The following is a 21,987-nucleotide window of genomic DNA, read 5'->3' on the forward strand; positions in this document are numbered from 1 at the left end:
CTGAGACACAGATGTCAACCAACTCAAGTGAGTGTCTGTCTACAGTTTCATGAGCCAAATTTCCCCCTTCATATTTGCTGAACACCCACACAGACGACACCATGTGTCACATCAGGGTCTTTAATGTCAGTCAACAGCCAAGGTACTGTACACAAACAACATCTAGTTTCAATCTGAAAGGCCTCTGTGGCTACCATGCGAAGGGCGCTATACTAAATACAAATTGATTGATTGATGGTTTTGACAGTGCTGTTGTACCCTTGAGCAAGATACTTCACTTAGATTGTTCCAGTAAAATGCCTAGCTGTATAAATGGGTACAAATGTAAGTTGCCCTGGATAAGAGCTTCAGCTAAATGACAATAATAATAATAATAATTCCAGACCTTCTTCTGCATCCAAACCTTGGTGGAAATTGAGGTATGCTTGGGATCATCGCCCAAGCTTCAGCTTCCTCACAGATGGCATGACATTTTCTCCTAGGATTTCCTGATACTTCAATTAATCCATCTTGCCTTCCACACGCTGCAGGTTTCCAGTGCCAGAGGATGCAAAGCAGCCCCAGAGCATCACCGAGCCACCACCATGCTTAACTGTGGGCAGAGTGTTCTTTTCAGCGTATGCTTCATTCTTCTTCCTCCAGACATACCACTGATCCATCGTGCTGAAAAGTTCCAGTTCTGTTTCATTGCTCCACAGAACAGAATCCCAAAACTTCTGTGGCTTATTTATATGATTTTGAGCATATTGGAGGCGACTTTTCTTGTGCTGTTGGGTCAGTAGTGGTGTATGTCTTGGAGTTCTGGCATGGAAACCTTCTGCGTTTAGTACGCACCTTACTGTGATCACTGAAACCTCAGTGCCTGTTGCCACCAAGTCTTGCTGCAGGTCTTTTGCAGTCAAGGGTTTTTCACAACCTGCCTTCTCAGCCACCTGGTTGCAGCCATTGATAGCTTCCTTTTTCTGCCCCGTCCAGGTAGTGTAACCTGTTCCTTTCACTTTGAACTTGCAAACTATGCTTCCAATGGTGTCTCTAGGAACATTCAGTGCCTTTGCTATCTTTTTGTATCCTGTTCTTTGTTTATGAAGGGCGATGATCTCTTCTCTTAACTTTTTGGACCATTCTTTTGACTTAGCCATATTTCTAACATGCAGTCAAACATGACACTCAACAAACTGAAGCCCTTGATTAGTTGCACCAGGTGTGTTTGAGACAACACATGTTTTGCATATTTGTGCTGTTGTGAGGGATTCTATTTAGGGGGTTGAATAATTGTGTGACTGGAGAAGTCATTATAAGTCGCATTTTCAGCTGAATTTGGGGAAACCACTTGAAGCATTCGTTGTGTTGAGCTATTTCAATTGCTTTTGTTTGATTTGTTCATTGCAAACAGCTGACAGTCTGTACATTTTGACAATAAACCTGATTTGCAATGGGGGTTGAATAATTTTACTCACAACTGTACCTCTGTACAGATGGACATCCTGCCTAGGGAAGCCTGCAGGTCTCACCCAAGCAGGTGGTTTCATCGCTGAAGGCTCGGTGCAGGGGGATGGGCAAACCAAAGAGGCAGCGTAATCAAAACCTTCAAACTGAAACGTTACTTACCCCCCCCCCTTCCTGACACGGCTGCTGTGTTGCTTGGTTCAGGTGGCGCAGTGGTTAGATCGAAAAATGGCAGATCACTATCTGATCTGTGCGCTTGCACAGGCAGCTGGCGCTCCGGGACGGTCTGTGCCACGGCACCTAAGTAAGACAGCTTAGTTGTGCTAAACCTGCACTGCGGGTGAAGTGGTTTGCCTCTGAGGAGGTTCTTCTAAGGCCTATGGGTTTTGGGTCCTGGGTTTCAGTGTCAAAGTCTCATGCCTGCCTGAATTTATCAGCATTACAATTACTGTTGCTATTATGTCTCAATTTCCTGTTGATGAAGCACCTGCTGCTTAATGTACCTCCGTATTGATAGAGGTGATCACACTGAAAAACCAAAGCAAAGCAGGGAATCTGAAACATAATTAACAATATGTAATACATTTAGGTGAGGTGGATTTAAGAGTTTTAACTTGACAGTGAGAGAAAACTTCCTCTTTTAGTGGTTGAGTCAATTTCTCCCAAAATAAAAACATTGTGCCTTGATGTGTTGATGTATTGACGATGACAAGTGTCCCAAATGTTTGGCTACCGTTCTCTGATGAAGGAAGAAGGGGTGATTTTCAAATACTTGCTGCAAAAGGCTATAAATAAACAAACAGACATAAAAATATATAAAAATGCAAACTATTTATTTTCATTTTACATAACCTTTAAGTTTTTTACAATTATAACTTTGCAATTTAAAAAGTAAAAGTTACCATTGAAGAGATTTTACAAATGCCAACATTTCAACTTGATTTTTAATTACACTCGAGTGCGGTCATGTCTCCTCCAGTGGCTTCAGAGGTCCGGACAACTTGACCAATCAGGATGTCAGACACACTAAAGAAGACAACATGACCCCCTTGTAACTCCTCCTCTGTGAGGGGTCTGGGGGGAGAAAACAAAGTCCGTCCGTTTGAGTTTTTCTGATTATCAAAGACTCCTGATAAATACATGACCGTGAGGAGCAAGTGAAAGCAAATGTGCAGCAGCCAGCAAACAAACAAATGAAATTATAAAATTATTTAAAAGGCTGCTAATGTAGTTACACTAAATCAACAGCACATGCAGAAATAAAAAAACAAAGAATAGGTAACAACATGTTCCTTCTTGTTTCACGTCTTTAGCCTGAATGGAAGTCCTGTGCAGTGGGGGGTCTGTTAGGTCTCGGCCCGAACCGGAGCGGTCCGTGAGGGCAGGTGACTCAGGGCAGAGTGTCCATGTCGCTGTCGGAGGCGTGGGATAGACGTTTGGCCAGCGCGCTGCTGTCCACGTTCTCCTTGCTCTCTTCGTCTTTCTCTTCCGATCTTTGCCTCAGTTTCAGGCCGGGGTCCTTCTGCGTGGGCACCCGGAAACTGGAGAAACCGCTCCCGATGGTCGGCCTCTTCTCTGCAATGGGAAGCAGAGAGAGAGAGAGAGAGAGAGAGAGAGAGAGAGAAATAGACACAGCTTTTCACACGAGATGGGTTGCAGTCTACTTGCCTGTCAGAGTTTCTCTTGCCTCGAGTCTTTGATTGTCTGTGATGGTAAAGTTCACAAGAGAAGCACTGAGGGCAAGGGACAGTGTGAATGAGAGAGAAGTGTTTGAAAAAAGAAGAAAAAAAGGTGTTTTCTTAAAAAAAAAAAAAAGAACACACTGCCTTCGGAAATGGGCTTCAAAAAGCAGTCAATGTCTGTTTCCAAATTGAAAAGTGTCAACCTCTTGCTGTCTCGTCCCGTTGTGACCCACTGTGGCGAGATCCAGTCAAGCCCTACAAGTGTCCCGAACCAAAACCAAAAACTCAGATCCCCGGGTGTCAGTATAGCTGTCAGTTTGGCTCCTCCGATCTGAGGCGACCGGGAGCTACGAGAGAGAGTACGACTATGTCCGTGCTGCCGTTGCTATTGCTGTGGTTGCTGTTATGGGTCAGCCCAGGCACAGTACGTGTTACATCTCCACTGGTTGTCATTTGGACTGTCTCGAAGCTAATGAGAGAGAATAAAAGAGGGGTCAATGGAGGGTGCAGCTGCCCAGAGGTCCACTCATATGTCTGGAGAGTGGGATTGGCATTGCACACTCTGGCTGAGGCTTAAAATAATCACAACAGGGTATACACAGTATTTTACTCAAATCTGGGAGGCACAGATTTAGAAATAAGTTACCAACTGAGTCTAAAGGCTGGTCTGTAGGACGCTGCCTATTTTGAAACTTACCTTGGTGTGGTTCACAGACACGTCTCCCTATCAACTCAAGGGTTGAGTTTGTTACAAAGGTGGCCAAGAGAGACAGACAGCGTACAGGAAAGACAAGTCGTAGCCATAGAAAGGGCGCTGAAGGTTTTGTAGTGTATCTGCTCGGTGTGGATGCATGCAGAATTAAAGATCACAATTTACAATCTTTTTATTTTTTTTTGCTTTATTTTCTCCTGTCTGCCTGAGTGAACTTTAGTGACCTCCCACGCCTGTTGAATCTGAGTGTCTTGTAAATTTGTCGTGATAGTTAAAGCATGATGCACCATGTCTCCAAAGACACAGTGAAGTATAGCTGTCAGTTTGGCAGCTTTTTGACACAGGTGTCAAAAAATCACTGCTGCCGGGTTTCAACCACTCGGCCGTGTCCAACACAACAATCTACGCGGCACGCCGAAAGATGCTCTGAGGGGAGAGGCAACGTGGGGATGGAGCCATATTTTGCACGTCTATTTGTGTTGACATGTCGGCTTTTGTTGTCGTCTGCAAGGCTTGTTTGTGTTTTAACAGAACAAAAAAAAGCATTGAAATATGTGCAGTGGAGAAAGTTGAACACATATTATGAAACTCGCGGCCCCATTGTCTTTTCTCCCGCTGCATTTATCGCTGCGGTCTCAAGTGTGACATTTTGATGCCAGTCGTCTTTGTTACTGATCTTCAGTGGGTTCACTGGTACATCCCCCGCCCCCCAAAAAAACCCTCTACTAATTGCTTTCGGGAGCTTGCCGTTGTTCTCTCCGCACTTCTGAGCTCCTTACCTGCTTATGTAAGTCTTGCGGCGCTCGCCACACACTGCCACGTGCTCTTTGAGAAGGGGACACGGCGGGGAAATTAGGTCATCTGGCACCAGCAGCGCTTTATGTGAGCTTCCAGCCCCCCCTCTGCCCTCAAAGAGACTACCTACTACCTACTAAACAATTCATTTTGGTGGGCAGTTTGTGGGCATGGTGTACGTTCAAGAGCTGAGGTTTGCTATGGCATGATCTCTACCCCCATAAGCGCTGGGGGATGCAAACTAATCACGACTTGCCACGGCCCTCGGACTTCAAGCCACAGTCTTTGCACTAGTTGGCTGTTGTGCTCACATTGTGTCCAAACAGCGGGCGAGAGAGAGAGAGAGAGGGAGAGAGATTGTGTGTGTGTGCGTGTGTGTGTTTCTTTGTGTCCATACAGGCACACTCATTTCCTGGAGACTGCGGTGTGGATTGAGAGGTTCAGTAATAGAGTCTGTTTCCTTCCGTTAGCAGACACCTGACCATGCGTGGCAAGACTAATTAATTAAAAGTATTATTATTATTATTATTATTATTATTATTATTATTATTATTATTATGATTAATACGAACACAAGCATCAGATACAAAAAAAGTAAATGACACTTTGACTGGCATGCTACTTTGGTTTCGAGTGGTGGAGTGTGTGCCCGAGGAATAGCTGACTCAGGAAACTCTTGTAGGCCCACTGTGGGAGTGTCGGAGTCAGACAACAACAACACAACCCTGACAGTGTCACGTCAAATAAACCCGCCAAATAACTCCCACCAGTCAACCGCCGAGTTAGAAAAATAAATCACATTCCTATTTATCCAGCGTGTGTTTAGTTAATGATCGGACTTGCTTTCTATTTCTCTCACACCCTCGTCGTCCATCCTCTTCGTCCCGTCAAAGACCTACAGAACAGCACCCCAACTCTCCCTCCCCCTGGCCTGGCCGCCTATCCCTATCCCAGCTCCCCAGCACTGTCTCACCTCCAGGTCCAATGGGGTGCATCAGCCGGTTCATCTGCACGTTCCAGTGCTTGACGTTGGTGCTGGCCTGGCGAAGCTTCCTCTGAGCGGCCTGTCGGGGGGAGAGACAGGGTTACATCACACCTCTCTTTGCGGTTTGAGCCAAGACAAACCTCAGGCCCTGTTTCTGAAGGATGATTCTCAAGCTCAGTGTTCAGTTAAGGATGTAAACACTGTTCTGTGTGTGTGTGTTTTAGCATTGCTCAACATACACAAGCAGACCTACTTCAAATACAAGAGATTAAAGGACGTGTTTTGCATCAGAAACTGTCATATTGGAAAAAATAAGTGTCAAGAGGTACTAAAATGAGGGCTCCCACATACAGTTATTTCAGTACAGTTTACAACTGGTATTATTTATTTTTATTAAAAAGTATTAAAGGCGAGGTGTGACAGATAACAAGGGAGAGGGTTATTACGGAAGAGGAGAGAGAGAAAAAATTAGAGCTTTGCTTGCTGATAGCCCTGACCAGAAACAGGAAACTGCCTTTCACATAATTTCCATGACAACCAGGTCTCAGTGAGAGGTAGTGACCTGTTTCCACTTCTGTAAAAGCAACAACAATCTCAGCCCTGCATGTGCGTGTGTGTGTGTGTGTGTTGGGGGGGGGGGCACATGCGTTGCACATGCATGTGTGTGTGTGTGTGTGTGTGAGAGAGAGAGAGAGAGGTCAATTTCACATGTGTACCACAGCTTCACTCTGGGGGTGGGCAGACCACAGGACAGAGAGGAAAGTCAGTCGGGCAGACGCTCGGGTTGGACAGACGGTCGCACAGACCCACTCACCACGACGTCCTGGTCGACGCGGTGCCGGTTGGCCCGGACCTCTTCCAGTTGCCGCGTGGCCTCCTCCAGGGACCGGGACTTGTTTTCCATCTCCTGCTTGAGCTCCTGCTTCTCCCGCTGGGTCTTCAGGATGTACTCCTCCTGCTCCTCCTTCAGGGACATCAGAGCCTTGAGCTTCTCCTCCTCCTCCGCCAGCAGTCTGGCGGGAGACAGACACAGGGGGTTACGGTCGGACACAGCGACACCCTGACACTGACACTAATTCTGACACACTGACACTATCCAAACCAGGACTGTGAGTTTAGTTTGTGTAATTATTCAATGTAAATGGACAGTCATACAATGTAAAGTCATACAGCTAAGTAAGAACGCTGTGCAGGAGCAATATCTTGACTAATTTCTAGCATGGAGATCCACAAAAATATGTTTTCTGGATGGAATTTGTTTTAACGGCTTATAAATATAACTACACCTGCCATTTCGTTGTCCGTCCACACTCGCTCTTCCAGAAATACAGAAAGTACCATAAAGAAGTGGCCTTGTCAGATAACGCACCATAAAAGTCATCCAAAATATCAGCGTTCCTGCACCCTTACGGAAATATCAAATCTACTTTGAAGACATTTTATACACAATGCTACGAGAAAAGGGAAGTGTGCCGCAGACAAAGGCCGCTCTGAGCAGATAAGTGGAGACTAGCTTTCTGCACCTCTTCTGACCCTGTCGTGACGGTCCTATCCTCCATCACTTCCCTCCCCACACACCGAACTTCCTCCGGCTCACTACGGCCACACAAACCTGCCAGGGGCTGCAGCACGCACCCAAGTGGCCCTCTAGGAACTAATCGGCCTAGCCTGCTGTGGATTTTAGTGTAACAGCATCAGACAAATATATATATATATATATATATATATATATATATATACATCTAATTTACAGAAGCCACAGAAAGCTGTCCTGCAAGGCTTTAATGCCAGAAAAACCACAAAGCAGGCAAGCAGTCTGGTCTATGGTTACACTGTTACCACAAACACAGAAAATACAACACAGATAAATACATAAATGCCGAATCAACACAAGAGTATGTCTGGGCTGCCGGCACAAAATAGGATGTTTATAAAATAGAGAGAAGATGCTTATGTGGAATTAATTTATCGATATTTTGACTAACTTCTACCAGACCATACTTTTAATGTATTAGAAAGAATGTTATAGGTTTGTGCCCTAAACTCCCAATTTGTAGCTTAATTAATGGATGATATGTGATTTTTCTAAGCCAGCAAACAACAAACAACAATCAGGCATAATAAAGAGCTGAGGCCCACGGCTGGAGCACAGAAGAGCCAGTCTATCAGGACAGGGAGGCCCCGTCACCAACGCACGGTGGTTGACCCACTTCCTGTTCCTGTCCTGTAGTTCAGTGAAGGAATAGAGTTCTCTCTCGCTGCGTTTCTGCTCTGTCTGGGTCTTCACTGAGGCCTTCTGAGCATATGTTCCTGTTTTGTTTGGCCTAGTTTTTAGTGATGGGTCATGCCGTACCTGGCCTGTGCGTAGCGGAAGGCCTCCTCATCCTGCCGGGCCTTGATCTCCAGGTGCAGGGCCTCCTCCAGCCGCTGCTGCATCTCCTCCAGCTCCTTGATGCGTTTCTTCTGCCGCTCCGCCTCTGCCTCCTTCAGGGCCATCTCTACCTGCATGCTGGCCCGGGCCTGCAGACACGCACACACATACACACACAGGCACACACAGTGACGGAGAGACGGAAAGAGCGGGACTCAGTTGGGCCCGACAACAATATCTGCGCTGTTCTACTCTTCCCTCCACCAGTATCCTTCTTCTCCTCTGTCCCCGCCCCCTTCCTGTCTTCCTCTCCCATTCTCTCCTCTGTCCCCGCCCCCTACCTGTCTTCCTCTCCCCTTCCCTCCTCTGTCCCTCCCCACTTCCTATCTTCCTCTCCTTATCTCCTCTGTCCCTGCCCCCTTCCTGTCTTCCCCTCCAATTTCACAATCTGTCCCCGCCCATTCTATAATGCCCCTCGTTGGACCCCGCCCCCAGTGCCAGTGCCCCCCGTACCTCCTCGGCCTCGCGGAGCTGCACCTCCAGTGCCCTCTGCAGCTCCTCATGCTGCTCCCTCCGCCGCTGCTCGTCCTCCCTCAGCAGCGCCTCGGCCTGCCGCTGCGCCTCCTTCAGCAGCTCCAGCTCCTGCAGCTTGTGCTCCTTCTCCTCCTGCAGCGCCCGCAGCCGCGCCAGCTCCTCCTCCTTGGCCGCCCGCCGCCGCTCGCGCTGCTCACGCTGATCCCGCCGCTTCAGCTTCAGGTCCTTGTGGAGCGAGGACTTGCCCTCAGCCTGCAGCCGGATCGCTGTCTGGATGGCTGAGAGGGACGGGGAAGGAAGGGTTGTGTTAGAATCTGTTTATGGAGAAGGACTGTCTAGGACTGACACTAGGGGTGACTTTTACCCAACATGCATGCTGGTGGACATACATGAAGTAGTTTGGGGACCCATCTTTCACTGACATCCATTTGTTACTACGCTCTTTGGCCTCCTTGTACTTTTGCCCCAAATGCCCCCCACCCTGCCCCAAATGTCACCCCATCGGACACTTCAATTAGTTTTGCCCTCAGTCAAGAACCATCAATTACAGGAACAGAAACCTTTAGATTTGTTTAATTTGTGTAGGTGTGTGTTGTTTCTATGGGAGAACAGGTGTGTAGATGGGAGTGTGTGTGTGTGTGTGTGTGTATCGCTTGTATGTGAGTAAAGTATGTCGCTGGTTTAACTGAGTTGCTGCTATAATATTTACTGTTATTTATCCATGACACGTGTTCACTGTTGTGTGTTTTTAGTGTGTAATTGTGCCACAATGTAAGCCGAAAACAATCTGGTGGATGGCAGTGGAGTATGTGTTTTCTCTTCACACTGGAAGTCTCTCTGCACTGGCGCAGCGGCCCAGCCTCCCCTGGCCACGGCCCTGTGCATTTCCTGTGCTGCTATCAGCATCAGTTCGTATCATGCTGGGACACTTCCTTTCCACGGCCTGAGAACAACGGCAGCTACAAAGCCCTGCGTTTTTAGAAATGCTTAATATTACCCTTGCTTATCAAATGTAGCCACAGTAAAGATTGTGGCGGTTCTGAGCTCTTCCTGCACATTTCTGTGCTTTTACCTTGACTTGAGCATGCATTATCACACCCTCACCAGGTAATCACAACACAAATCCTTCCACAGTAACCAGGCGACCCCTGTGTGACCTCTGACCTGTGGTCCACTCCTGGCGCTGCTTGGTGTCCGAGGCGCTCATCTCATAGGTCTTGGCTGGCGTCTTCACACAGAACATACAGCGCTTCCCGTCCTTGTCCGGAAGGACCTGGAAAGAACAGGACGAGGCAATGATACATCAGTGATACGTCTCAACTGCAGGCACACAGTTCGCACTCATGCACTCATACACAATCGTACACACCGTTGGATATGCTCTCTGTGGTTTAACAGGATTTGTTTTTGGTGACACTGCCACTGTGGCCAAAGGAATAACCGCTCCACTCACCTCCACGCAGCAGTTCCTGTCCAGGGGGATGCTGCCCTTGCGGTCCTTGCGGTCCTCGCTGACGAAATATGCCAAGGTGCTGGGCCGCAAGGTGAACCAGCGCTCCGTCCAGTTCCTCCGCAGCTGTCCTCTCTTCCACAGGTAGCCCTGTGGACACACACGGTACCGCCACAGTTAGAGCAGCACACCTCCGCCCTCCATGCCTCTGGGCTTCGGCCTGTCGGCTACCTTAGATGGCCCTGAACATGTTCAAGGCCCCCTCATTACAAGCAATTATTTCGTCATGTCCAGCCCTGACAGAACTGCGCCTTCAGGTCCACTAACATTAATGCTCCATCCCAGTGAGTCTACCTGTACTGCAGTGGTAGTGCTGACAAGTGATAAATCTTCACTGTACGTAAAGATTGTTTAACCTAGAGTTAATCTACGCTGTAGATTAGTCCAGAGTCCAGGAGCTGTTGTCAAAACATTGTAAACTCTGGAAAAAATTAAGAGACCACTTAACATTGATTTCTGAACTTGGAGTGGTCTCTTAATTTTTTCCAGAGCTGTATATTTCAGAGATAAAATATTAACGGATCACAAAATACAAGCAATGAAAAGTGAAATGCGCCACAAGGAGAATAAAATATATTATATCAGAATTTTTTGATGTTTGATGATATGCATATATTGAAATTACAGAGGTGAAACTTTGTGCAGGCAATATTACTGTGCAAGAATCAGAAAACATTACTGATGTGGCTTGCCCAGGGTAATAGATTTCTACCACATATTTCTCTTGTCAAATTGGTCAAAACCAAAATAAAACCTTCAACCTCACACCCTGTTGCCAGAACGAAATGTGTCAACTGTTATCCGAGTAAACCTGGCAGGCCTCCCATGTGTGGCACAAAGTGTACTTTGCTTTGGTTTAGAGGTTCAATGGCATGTCCCACAAGGTGGACACATTCACTATTCATGATCTCTCGGTTACCTCTTTAAGCACGTCCTGCACGATCTCCCGGTACACCTCCTCGATGGCCATGCTGACTGTGTCCTTGTCCATGCCCCGCATCAGCTTCCCCGAGTTCACCAGGTCCAGGAAGACCCACACGGTGATGCCGGTCTGCTGCACGGCCTCCTGGGAGATGTAGTCCTCCAGCTCCACACAGTTCAGCTCCACACTCATGGCCATGCACACCTTCTTGAGCAGGTACTCCACCTGGACAGCAGGCAGGGGAGAGGGGGAGGTTTTATTGACTGGTGTTAGTGATGGAGGGGAGTCAGAGCTGTCTCATGATAGGCCTACTGCTTATGGAAAGACCCCTTCTACTTTTGTACCAAAGCTCAGAGAAAGACAGGAAACAATAGGCGGTTAGTGACAAGTTTTTGTATTTATTTTGCATTACATCACAATAAGGAGATGAATAAATGCTCCCTAGGCCCCTCTTTCTTCCAAGTCTTAGTAGTTTACCGATCCCACGTTGTTGGAGAATAAACTGAATCAATAACGAGCCGTAGCTTGTCACGAGTCGCTTTCCTCCACTAGAACAGCTCAAGTCTAGTCACGTCTGCTGTTGATCTTTATGGCACAGCTCCCAATATGTGGGGACAGATGTGTACATTTCTTAGAATAATAATATATATCTTCAAAATATGTCTTCAAAGAACAGCAACCAGCCAACCGCTTTTCCAGTGAGGGTGTGAACCACTGACAGGCCGCTCCTGGACTCTCTCTCTCTCTCTCTCTCTCATGTTCACACACAATCTCCCCTGTTCTCCTTCCTGCTGCCAGTGAGGTGTTGTGCAAAACAAACTTCACACAGGAAACCACGCGAGGACTGCAAGTGAGCAGGCAGTCAACGACACAGAGACAAGCTCTGCCAGCGAGAAAGGGGGGAGGGGGAATTCAAATAAAGCTGTCTAGTACTGATTTCTCAGCTTCTGCTCAAATTTCCACTAAGGGCCACAGTTATTCCATATTATTGAAGGACCCTTTGTGTGTGTGTGTATCACATGGCGAGAAGTGTCAACGCCAATAAAGAAGCAGTTACCGGAAGGCAGAAGAGATACTAGTGCATGAAACCTGTGAAGTAGTAACAGGGGAAGTCCACATTCAAGTGCGAGTGTCTTTGTGGAGCAGATACGTGCTTCATCCCCCCTCGGTGACATCACGGCGTCTCTCTGCTCGGGCTGCTGTGGGTGACCTGTGATTGCAGGTTGCAACGCCACAAGAGCTGCGGTATCACCCTCGATTCTCAGGATGCTTAGTGCTGGGTCGCCAGGCGCACAGTGCGTGTGGAAACACTGCAAATGGCTCTCAGGCATTGTATAAATAAGTGTTTGCCGACGCTGCTGTGGCTATTCTGCTCTCACCGCTCTCCGGCAAGACTCACCTCATCCGGCACCATGACCAGGGGGTACTTGTCCTCGGACAGGAAGTTGAAGAGGCACCAGAGGCGGAAGGCGTCCCGCATGAGGAGGACACTCTTGCCGTTCTTCTCGGGCCGGTAATTCTTCTTGGCCGTGAGCGTCCAGCACAGCTCGTCGAAGTTCTCCTTCACGAAGGCGCCCTCCTCCACCTGGGTGGAGAGAGACAGACAAAACCTTCTTTCACCCTCAGCCCGCCATGCTGGGAGTGGGGAAGGCAAAAAGTGCTCCCACTTCCACAGTACATCTAGTGGAAACATTACTGGGTGTGTTCTTGCAAAAGTAAGATGGTTGGTTGGTAGAGCTGGTAAAAGAGTAACTCACGAGTAAGTGGTTTGGATACCATTTCTTCCATGTTGCAGTTTTTCTCATTAAGATCATACATGGGGGCTTTTTGTGTGTATGCAAGCCACAGTTACTATAATAAGCACTACACTGCCATTACTCATGACATCCCGTGGCAACAGGAAGATCGGGCCCTTGGTTTGTGTAAAATAAACAACAAGGACCCCTGACACTGATCCCTGGTGCATCTTGACAACCTTTGTTGATATATTTAAGTAGCATGTCGGCACTGGGGCCGGCTGGGAGGAGCCGCACTGTACCTTATCCAGGATGTACTTGTTAAGGTAGGGCATGTAACCCTGGCTTGACACAGGGCCGTCATCATCGTCCCGAAAGTGCTCTTCCAGGGCCACTGGGTCATGGGGGATACTCAGCACGGTGCACAAGTTGTGGGAGAGAACCTGCCAAACACACACACACACACACACACACAGAGAAAGAGAGACAAGGAGAGTCAGTTAATGGACATCTAAGAGGAGAGATATTTCTCTAATGAATAAAGGCTTTTACTATCGTCACTGCAAGGAAAAGGTCTGAGCTGACAGCAGGCACTGGATTGTGTATCTTTTTTCAAACATTTTCACCTCCATTTTCTTATAATCTTTTGATGTTTTCTTTGCTTTAGCTTTTCCAAGGTTTATTTGAAAGAAATGTGTAAACCGGGGGTACAAACATAGGGTCCGCGGGCAGGTGTCCAGCCTGTGAAACTACTTTTTCGGCGTTTGTACTGGTTCTCAGAGGTGCACGAATGTCTGTGTTAATGGGTTAGGGTATATTTAGGGGTTTGGCTTAATGGGATGCAGTCTCTTTAAACAACCTTTGTTTAATGAAGTTTTTATGCTGTACAAGGAATACTGAGCCAACTGCATTTCACAGAAAAATGTCCATTGAGGTTTTACACTTTTTGTCAAAAATTTTATGATGTCGTAATGTGAGTATCTGAATGAGTAATGAGAGAGTAATGTAGAGATAGGGTGACCGTACGTTTTCTGTAATTAAACTTGAAACTTGTGAAACTTGTTTTTCCCCACTTCCAAATAAGCGCTGTGGAAGCCAGCTCTATGTTATTAGCAGAGATCACGTGTGCTGCAAAGCCATTTCAGACCATCAATTTCTTACATAGTGCATGCTTACAGTTGATGTAGTATGCACTGAAAACATGGAAACTTTCTCTAACATCAGTTTGTCTCGAAACACAATTGCTGAGAGGGAAAAATCAAGGAGTTCTGTACATTTTCTGTCACTTTGGATAAGCACGGACATCGTCGATACAGCTTAGCTTGTAATATTTGTGAGAGGGTAACAGTTTGCTGTATTTGAAGAGCTTTAAAGTTTATCAACCATTGATGACACATGTTGGGATAAACTAGCAGGTATTTCAACAGACAGTGTATGAAAATCAGGAGATAAAGTTGATTGTGTTTCAGCTGCAGTGGAGGACATGTTTAAGATTAGTCTATTGTTCCAATTATTAAAATAACTGCACACATCACAAGGCGGATGGTTAGGCCAAACAAGGCATGTGTCCGGCACAGGAAAAACCTTGTGCTTGGTGAATGCGAACCATTGATTTGGTCCAGACCTGAGGCTTAATCTGACCGATGGAAAATGAAGAAGACTGAGAGCTGTGAAGAGCAGGATGAGGTGAATATATAAACCCGGCTCAAAACCGAAGTTCTTGCTCAGTTTTTTGGGCCCACTTAAAACTCAGTGCTGTATATGTAACTCAAGCTTGCAAGGGTTTGTGAAAGCAGCCACCCATCTGTCACAACCAAGATAAGGAGAAAGTGTTACAGGAGGCCTGGTACACATGCACTTCCTCTGCGCGGCGTTATTTACATTTCTCTCCTTACTTTGACGGCCAGGTTAAAAAATATATTTTAAAAAATCGGGTTGCAAATTGAACACAATCAAAACAACAGAAAGCATGGCGAGGTTTTACATTGTGAGAAATACCTGAGCTGAAGGAGTAGTGCCTGAGCACCTCTCGGATGAAATACTAACCAGGTGGCTAACAAATGGAGCAGACGAGTCCTATGCAGTTATTTTTTTGGCACATATGGAAATGCACAAGACACTGACACTTCTTCAGTGATGCTGATCTCATGCATCTGTCTGTTGCCTCCCTGTCTGTTGTACTATTCTGGTCTATAGGAAGGCGGGGGGCTGGAGACGGCTGTGTGGCCCCCAATCACACAGAGAGCAGATCAAAGAGACCCGGCGCATTGTTGGACCAGGAAGGAGTCAGTGTGGTCTTGCAACTCCCTCCAATGGGAGTTTCCATAACAAGGGGCAATGGATCAGAGTGGCAGGGACTGCAGCATATATGCAAACAAATGCCTGAAAATAGTTTTTCTTTTCTTTTCTTTTCTTTTCTTTTTCATTAAAAACTCCATTGCACAATACCATCATCCACCACTTCAAACACCAGAAACACAAACTCCCTGGGTAGGGTGTAAGAAACTGGGCTTTGATTCCCCCCCGAGCTGTGCATAAGAGAACAGTTACACAATTTCCATGCATCATCCAATCTCTCATTGCAATTCAATTGATTAAATCCACCGCCTCCCCAAAATAATATAGCCCGTTCGTAGACCACACAGCTTTGATTGCATGTCTGTTTTTTTCAGTTCATAGCACACATTTTCTAGGATCATTAATGTCCATTTGGGACCAAGCTTTAGTTTCCTCACAGATGGCACCAGGTTTATTAGACAAAATATCCTGGTGTATTTTAAAATGTTTCCGTCCCTCATTTTAAAACAGGGCCAACCCCAAAATACTTTCTTCTCGACACAAGCTTCACTTTGTTTTGCACCGAGTGTCCCGCTGACCTTTGCGTCCAGTAAGTTCCACTTAAATGCAGCCCTGCGTCTTGAGACTCGTGCAGATGCTTTCAGGAAAAATCAAAGACCTGTGCACACAGATCAGCGGTACACATTCATAGAGATGCCAGTTACAGTTACTCAAACACGACAAAGCTCTGTACAGTAGATACATTTCAAGAGGGCTTTGATGAAACCGTCCACCTCCAATCTGAAATCAGACAAGTCAGTGCAATGGATTGTTTTTCTCTTGCCCTAGTGTTTGCAGACCAAACAACACAGTGTTTTGCGAGGCATTTGCAATCCCCCTCAAGCCCCCACGGTGATCTGTCACAGGAACACTAAGGCACTTGTTCGGAGGGCAAACGCAGCACTGGGCCCTGCTAACAAGACCTCGATTGACTCTCCGAGCTCCAGGAAAAACTCAGCAACTTTGCCACTTGCTCCCAGGGCCCCACAGAGACTCAAACATACAGACACACACACCCATCTGTAGCCAGAAGTAGCAGTAATCTACTCGATGATTATTGAATATTTGTAAATATGTTGGCTGTGGACTATGACTCAGGATCTAGTAGTACAGAGAGATGTGTTCCTACAGGTGTGAAAATGCTGCCAATTGCCTTTGGAATAAATTAGCTACATCTTTTTTTTCTTCTATTTTTCAATCACAAACGTGTCCACAGGGTAAATGGCTCAGAGCCGACATTCCTTGGTAATGATAATGATTAACTGTTACACACAACTCGCGAACCAACTTTTACTTCTCATCACTGTCAACTTAAACAAAAACAAAAAAATCTAGTCTATCTGTCAGTCAGAGAATCGGAGGGCGGGATGTCAGTCCATGGTTGGAGATCAGCCTGTGATCAGTAGCTCCTGTTTGCTGGCGAGTATTTAACCACATGATGGGTCGACGGGTTTCCATACAACTCTTCAGTTAATGAGCAGTATTCATGCCAGCTGTGTCTGAGGTTTCGCTAACTGTAGTCACTGAGCTGCTGTACTGCGCATGTATGTGTGTGTGCTTGTATGCGCATGTGTGCGTATGTACGTGTGCGTGTCTGAGACCGTGTCAGTTAATGCTGACTGATTAAAATAAATACCCGCAGCGCCACTTTTCTTAAATCCTGTAGTGCCATGGATCACCACACAGCATGATTCTGGTGACTTGTGAGTGCCTTGCTTAAGTGAGCAACTGGTTGGCCATAAACATGACATCAGTGGGCCATAAAATAATATATACACATATTTTTGCTTTACAATGCACTAAGGCACTAATTTACTCTAATCTGTGTGAGTATAAAGCAATAGAATATTATGATATTATAAAAGATATATATTTTGAGCCCCTTTACTTTTTAAATTAAAAAAACATACTTACAATAGTATAACTGTAAATTGCAAATGAATAATACATTCAGAAGAACTGCAAAATTAAACTATTGCTTTGTGTATCTTTTCTAAAACTCCTTGTAAGTTCATAAACCAGTAGTAATTTTCAATGCAACTCACCTTAAAGCCAGTAAAGCCATTAATAATATATATATATATATATATATATATATATATAATTATAATTATAATAGTGATGAAAGTTCAATTCTAATCGAAAACACTATCACTTTTGTGGTCTTGTGCACTTTGCACACCTTTCACCATTACAACAGTACCACAAAACACAACACTATACCAAACATAGTGTTACTTATCCTAATTTAGAAACATTAAACTTTTAAGCTTTTCTTGTGGTCAAGGTCTGAACAATATACACCACTGAAGGTCAAAAGGTGATGCTCTGCGATCAGAAAATTGTGTCTTTCTGAAAGAGACACTGGGATTCTTCTCGGTCTGGCCAGAGAAGGCCGAACATGAGAAACACAGCTTATGAACTATGACAAAAATAAATGAGAAGTGAGTGCTTTATTTCTACATGCTTGTAAACTGCAGATCTCAAGTTCCTACCACATCCTGCCCACCCCTCCTTCTTCACCAGAAAAAGCAAGAGAAATGTGAAACACTCTCTCTCTCTCTCTCTCTCTCTCTCTCTCAGTTGCTCTCAGCTCCAGCTCAGGCAAGAGGCCGATAGCGTGAGCCGGATTAGCCCTGTCATGAGATCCAATCCCTCTCAGCCTGATCGTCAGGGACACAGGCAGGTCAACGCATTTGGACTTGTTGAAAAGCCCCGGAGCAGAGAAGGCCCGACTGTGGCGCTCGAAAAACCGGGCCCTGCCCTCTACAATTCTGGCTGGACCAAAGAGGGATGGTATCTCTGTGAACCCAGCTGAAGAACGGCAATGGGGTGGGGTAGTCCTGAAAATGTGCATCTCCACCTTAGTAGTCTTTCTTGACGAGAGAGTAAGTGACGTTGGAGAGAGGGCCTCTCGAGCACAGCTACAGGAAGCTAAGCAGCAAACCAAACTGTGAGTGTTCGCTTATGCAGGTTTACTGTGGTTTTATTATAGTCTAACAACGGTTTCCTATAGACTCAATATGCCTTGACTGTGCTTGAGTACACTGGACCAGTGGAATCCCATGATGCACCACGATAAACATTTCTGAGGCATGTTTACTGTAGTAGTCCTGCTTAACTCATGGTCCACAGTCAGACCTCTCCTATGGCATATTTACCCAGGAGCACTTGCATTAGGGACAATACTAAGATAAACCTGGGGAAACGATGGGTAACTGTGGCCTTCACCACCATTTTGATATTGATGTTCCTAAAATACCACTCCCACTGAAGTCAACAAAAGGTCATCACATCAACATCAGCCCAACATCTCCCATCCTGCCCTGCCCAATGACAGAAAAAAAAACAAATGAAAGATTTGTGTTATTGTTATGCACAGCAAAATAATGTGAAAATCAGCCTTGGTCTACAATATGTTGTTCGAACACTCATTCACGTCACCCTTTGATTTCACAGACTCGGTTTGCTGTGTCAGGGGTGGCGTCTTTCGCTTTGCCAGTGGCACAGAGTAAACATGCTGTTTCTCAGCCCTGTGAAGGCCAGGCAGCTCTTAAACTGCTTTTGTGCACCAGAGAGGGCACGTGAAACCTCAACATGGAAAACAACCACAAACAAAAGCCCCGTTATGACAGGGATTATTCAGATTACTAAAACTATAGAAGCACTGGACACAAAGAAGCAGAGGCTTTTCCTGGAGAATGATTGCACATTTCTGAAGAAAGGCGCTGTAACGATGACCTCAGACTCATCTATTCTGGATCCCCAAACAGGACAGAGATGTCACCACAAGCAGTATTCAAACCCAGACATACTTCCCAGAGCTTCCTCTGTCACAGCTGCTTGGCACATTTTAACCAGGGCCCTCAAACTGTTCTGTCCGGAAGAATTAAAGCATTGTGTTAAACATGGACCCCTGTTGCTGAGACAGGTATAACTGCACAATGAAATATGATCACTATAATTCATTGCTAATGAAATCTTAAACACAAATACGAGTCACAGATCCTTAATAAATGCTGCCAAGGCTATACGTTTAAGTAACTGATCTTTTTTCTTCTTTTCCTGTCTAAAATATTACCTGGCCTTTCTGGGAACTCCTGAGACGGTCCCTAAGGTGACTCTAAGAGCTTGGGACTGCATTACCTGATTTTGCTGTGTGTCTGTGATTGCTGGAACAACATTACAGACATGCTTATGGTTCAGTCCAGCTTATATTGCTCCAGGAACAACAGGCACACTTCGAGATGCAATTGTGCATTTGGTGAATCATTTCATTTACTGGACCATCGCTAAAACATTATTATTATTATTTTTATTTCTTGGCAGATGCCCTTATCCAGGGGGCGACTTACAACATAAGTGCAAAAATACAGAGAAGTACAAAGCATCAATCATTACAAATTCAACTTAGCTAAAACATAGCAATTCAAAATAATACATTTTACAAATTCCAATTTACAATTTACACAAGTACAGTAAGAAACTTCCTACATCCTGGACGGTGAAAGCTAAGTGCTGTCAAGATGTAGGGTTGCTAAACAGTTCCCAGAGCTAAGATTCTTGTGAATTAAATTACTCATTATAAGTCTGTATTCAATAGGAAACTGCTTTACAACACAAGTTCCTTTCTTTACTTTCAACATTTGAGCACAAAGTAAGAGATTCTCTGTATCTTTCCCCAGCAACACGAGCTACAACCTAGTGAGAAGCACATGTAGTGAGTCTATCACAGGCAGCTCAAGTGAGAGAGCAGGTTTTATGCAATTTTATGTGTGCAAAACATACTGTTATTATGCCGTTCTTCTGAAACTATGATTAAATAATGTCAGCATAATTCAGATTTGTGAAGGGACAGAAATAGACAAGCCTGGTTCCCAAATGAATGTTTTACATTCTCTGTGAAGCACTTTGACAAACAGTCTCGCAGGTAACTTTTACCTGAGATACCAGCATTGACTGCACTAGTGCTGCCTAACACACCTACACACACACACACAATACAAATCCATCAACAAAAATACCCTAGAATGAAAGGAACCGTTGTTATTGCCTCAGCTCCTTTGTTTCAAATGTGGGATGCAGCATTACTATTCTAGGTAACAGAAGTGCTAATATCTTTAGCTTTGCAACTTCAGTGATACACATTTTCATGTCAGTATTGTGGTCTTGGAGTGTTTCAAGCCGCAAACTGATTTCTAGTGCGATCACTACACTACAACTGGGAGACCATGCCAGCCCCAAACCGTGTACTTTGTAATCCAGGAAACTGAATCTGGAAGCTGTTCGTGCTGCATGTCAGAAAAATGGGCCACAATGCTCAGAAGGAGTTGTCTAGACTGTGTTGAAGTGGCCCTACTGAAAGATATTAAGAGCAAAGAGCAATATATATATATAAAACACTGAAGTGTCAGCAGAGATTTCAGTTAAACTCAAAAGGAAACTGAACTGAAATATGTTGTGTATCTTAATAAATACATAAATACATCAAAGGTAGGATTCTTTTTTTTATCTAGGTAGTATAGCATTTGTCTCCTCATACTCTGATAAACATCCTCCCTGAAATGGCAGCAGCCTCACAGTGATGTGCATGTGTCTGCCACAGGTCGGAAATGAGCATCTTCCCCTGCGAAGACATACTGGATCCTGAGCCTCCATCGTCCAGCAACAGGAGTGGCAAACCGACCGGCCAACTTACCTTGAGCTGTGACTTGGAGACCTTCCCACTCTTCTCCACATCTAGAGCAGTGAAAGCATACCAGATAGACTTCAGTAACTCCGCTCGTAGCTCCATTACTGCTGCGGCATGACTCTCTCTCTCGCTCTCTCTCTCCCTCACTCTTTTCTGTTTCTTTTTTTCTCGCTCACAGATCTGTAGAAACGCAGACCTGCCACAGAGGCATCCACACCCACTGAGCGCCTCACACCCTCCCAGAAGAGCTGCAGCAGCCCCTGCCTGCCACATCACACATTGCAGCCTCTGCGTCTGCGTCTGCACACCACCTGACCAGCAGCAGGTGATCTGATCCACACTGTCTGAGTTTCTATGGGGGGTCAAAACCCTGTGTGATCTGGGGCAGATCACAGCAAATGCATGGCCAGGTAGCAGGTAGCAAATTCCCTGCAGGTGTTCCTGAGAAATTAATAGTCATGTTTATTGTTTTGATAGGATGTACAGATAACAGTACAATCCTATTATCAGTACAGGCCCATTTGTTTTGCAGTACTATGAGATTTAAGGAGGATGTTGTGTTAAAAAGTGTTGTGTTCCATTTATAATCAACCATTGAAAGGTGCCAATGTCATGGTTTTTCACAGACAGCAACTGTGGTGAAATGCAACAGCGAAGGTTGACTTCAGATTGGGAAGTTAGCTGCACTTACAAAAACACAGTGGGTTTGCATGCATTTTAATGATGGTTAAATGTGTTTTTGGAAGCTCTGAATAGAACAGCAATAGGAAGTACAGAAGCTGTTCCTCACACTGCTTCTTTGTACTTTTTAAATACATTTAAATACATCACTTAGTGTTGCTCTCGGCAAGTACAGACAATGCTCGGCTTTTCGCAGCTGCCAAAAAAACAAACAAAGAGGAAGCTGGGAGTCTGTCTTGTCTATAATGTGTCTGATCGCCGCCAGAACTAGTGAGTAAACAGCAAAAGTGGAATATATTTTTTAAATGAGTTGGACAATATATATATTAAACAAAACATGCATGGAACATGATTTAGGCACATTGAGAGAGTTTCTTTCGCATTTCCAACCGCATCCACCCCCTCCAGAACAAAAGTGTAGGCCTTTAGCCTTTTTAAACTGTTAGTACTACCATGCCAGTAAATGGTGTAACTGATAGGGAAATAGCTATTGATTGTGTGTCTAAGTGCTTTAACCACAGATTTCAGAGGAAATGCAATGTATTATTATTATAATTTACAGGTTCTATTTTAAGCACAGGCAG

General features: G+C 45.3%; 1 protein-coding gene across 2 annotated transcripts; it reads right to left on the reverse strand.

Annotated features, from left to right (window-relative positions):
- Window positions 1-2,258: 2,258 nt before the first annotated feature.
- Window positions 2,259-20,910, reverse strand: LOC136749231 (differentially expressed in FDCP 6 homolog). Of its 2 annotated transcripts, none has more exons than XM_066703310.1 (11): window positions 20,729-20,910; window positions 12,996-13,136; window positions 12,357-12,542; window positions 10,955-11,182; window positions 9,979-10,125; window positions 9,690-9,798; window positions 8,505-8,803; window positions 7,974-8,140; window positions 6,435-6,633; window positions 5,609-5,699; window positions 2,259-3,021 (listed from the first exon to the last, which is right to left on the reverse strand). In XM_066703310.1, the coding sequence occupies exons 1-11, from the start codon at window positions 20,822-20,824 to the stop codon at window positions 2,837-2,839; spliced, it is 1,848 nt and encodes a 615-aa protein (XP_066559407.1). In that variant the 5' UTR covers window positions 20,825-20,910; the 3' UTR covers window positions 2,259-2,836. The 2 variants fall into 2 exon arrangements, with proteins under 2 accessions (XP_066559407.1, XP_066559408.1); XM_066703311.1 differs by having other exon boundaries at window positions 2,879-3,597.
- Between the last annotated feature and the right edge of the window lie 1,077 nt (window positions 20,911-21,987).

This window comes from Amia ocellicauda, chromosome 5 (genome assembly GCF_036373705.1).
Source record: "Amia ocellicauda isolate fAmiCal2 chromosome 5, fAmiCal2.hap1, whole genome shotgun sequence".
NCBI lineage: Eukaryota > Metazoa > Chordata > Actinopteri > Amiiformes > Amiidae > Amia > Amia ocellicauda.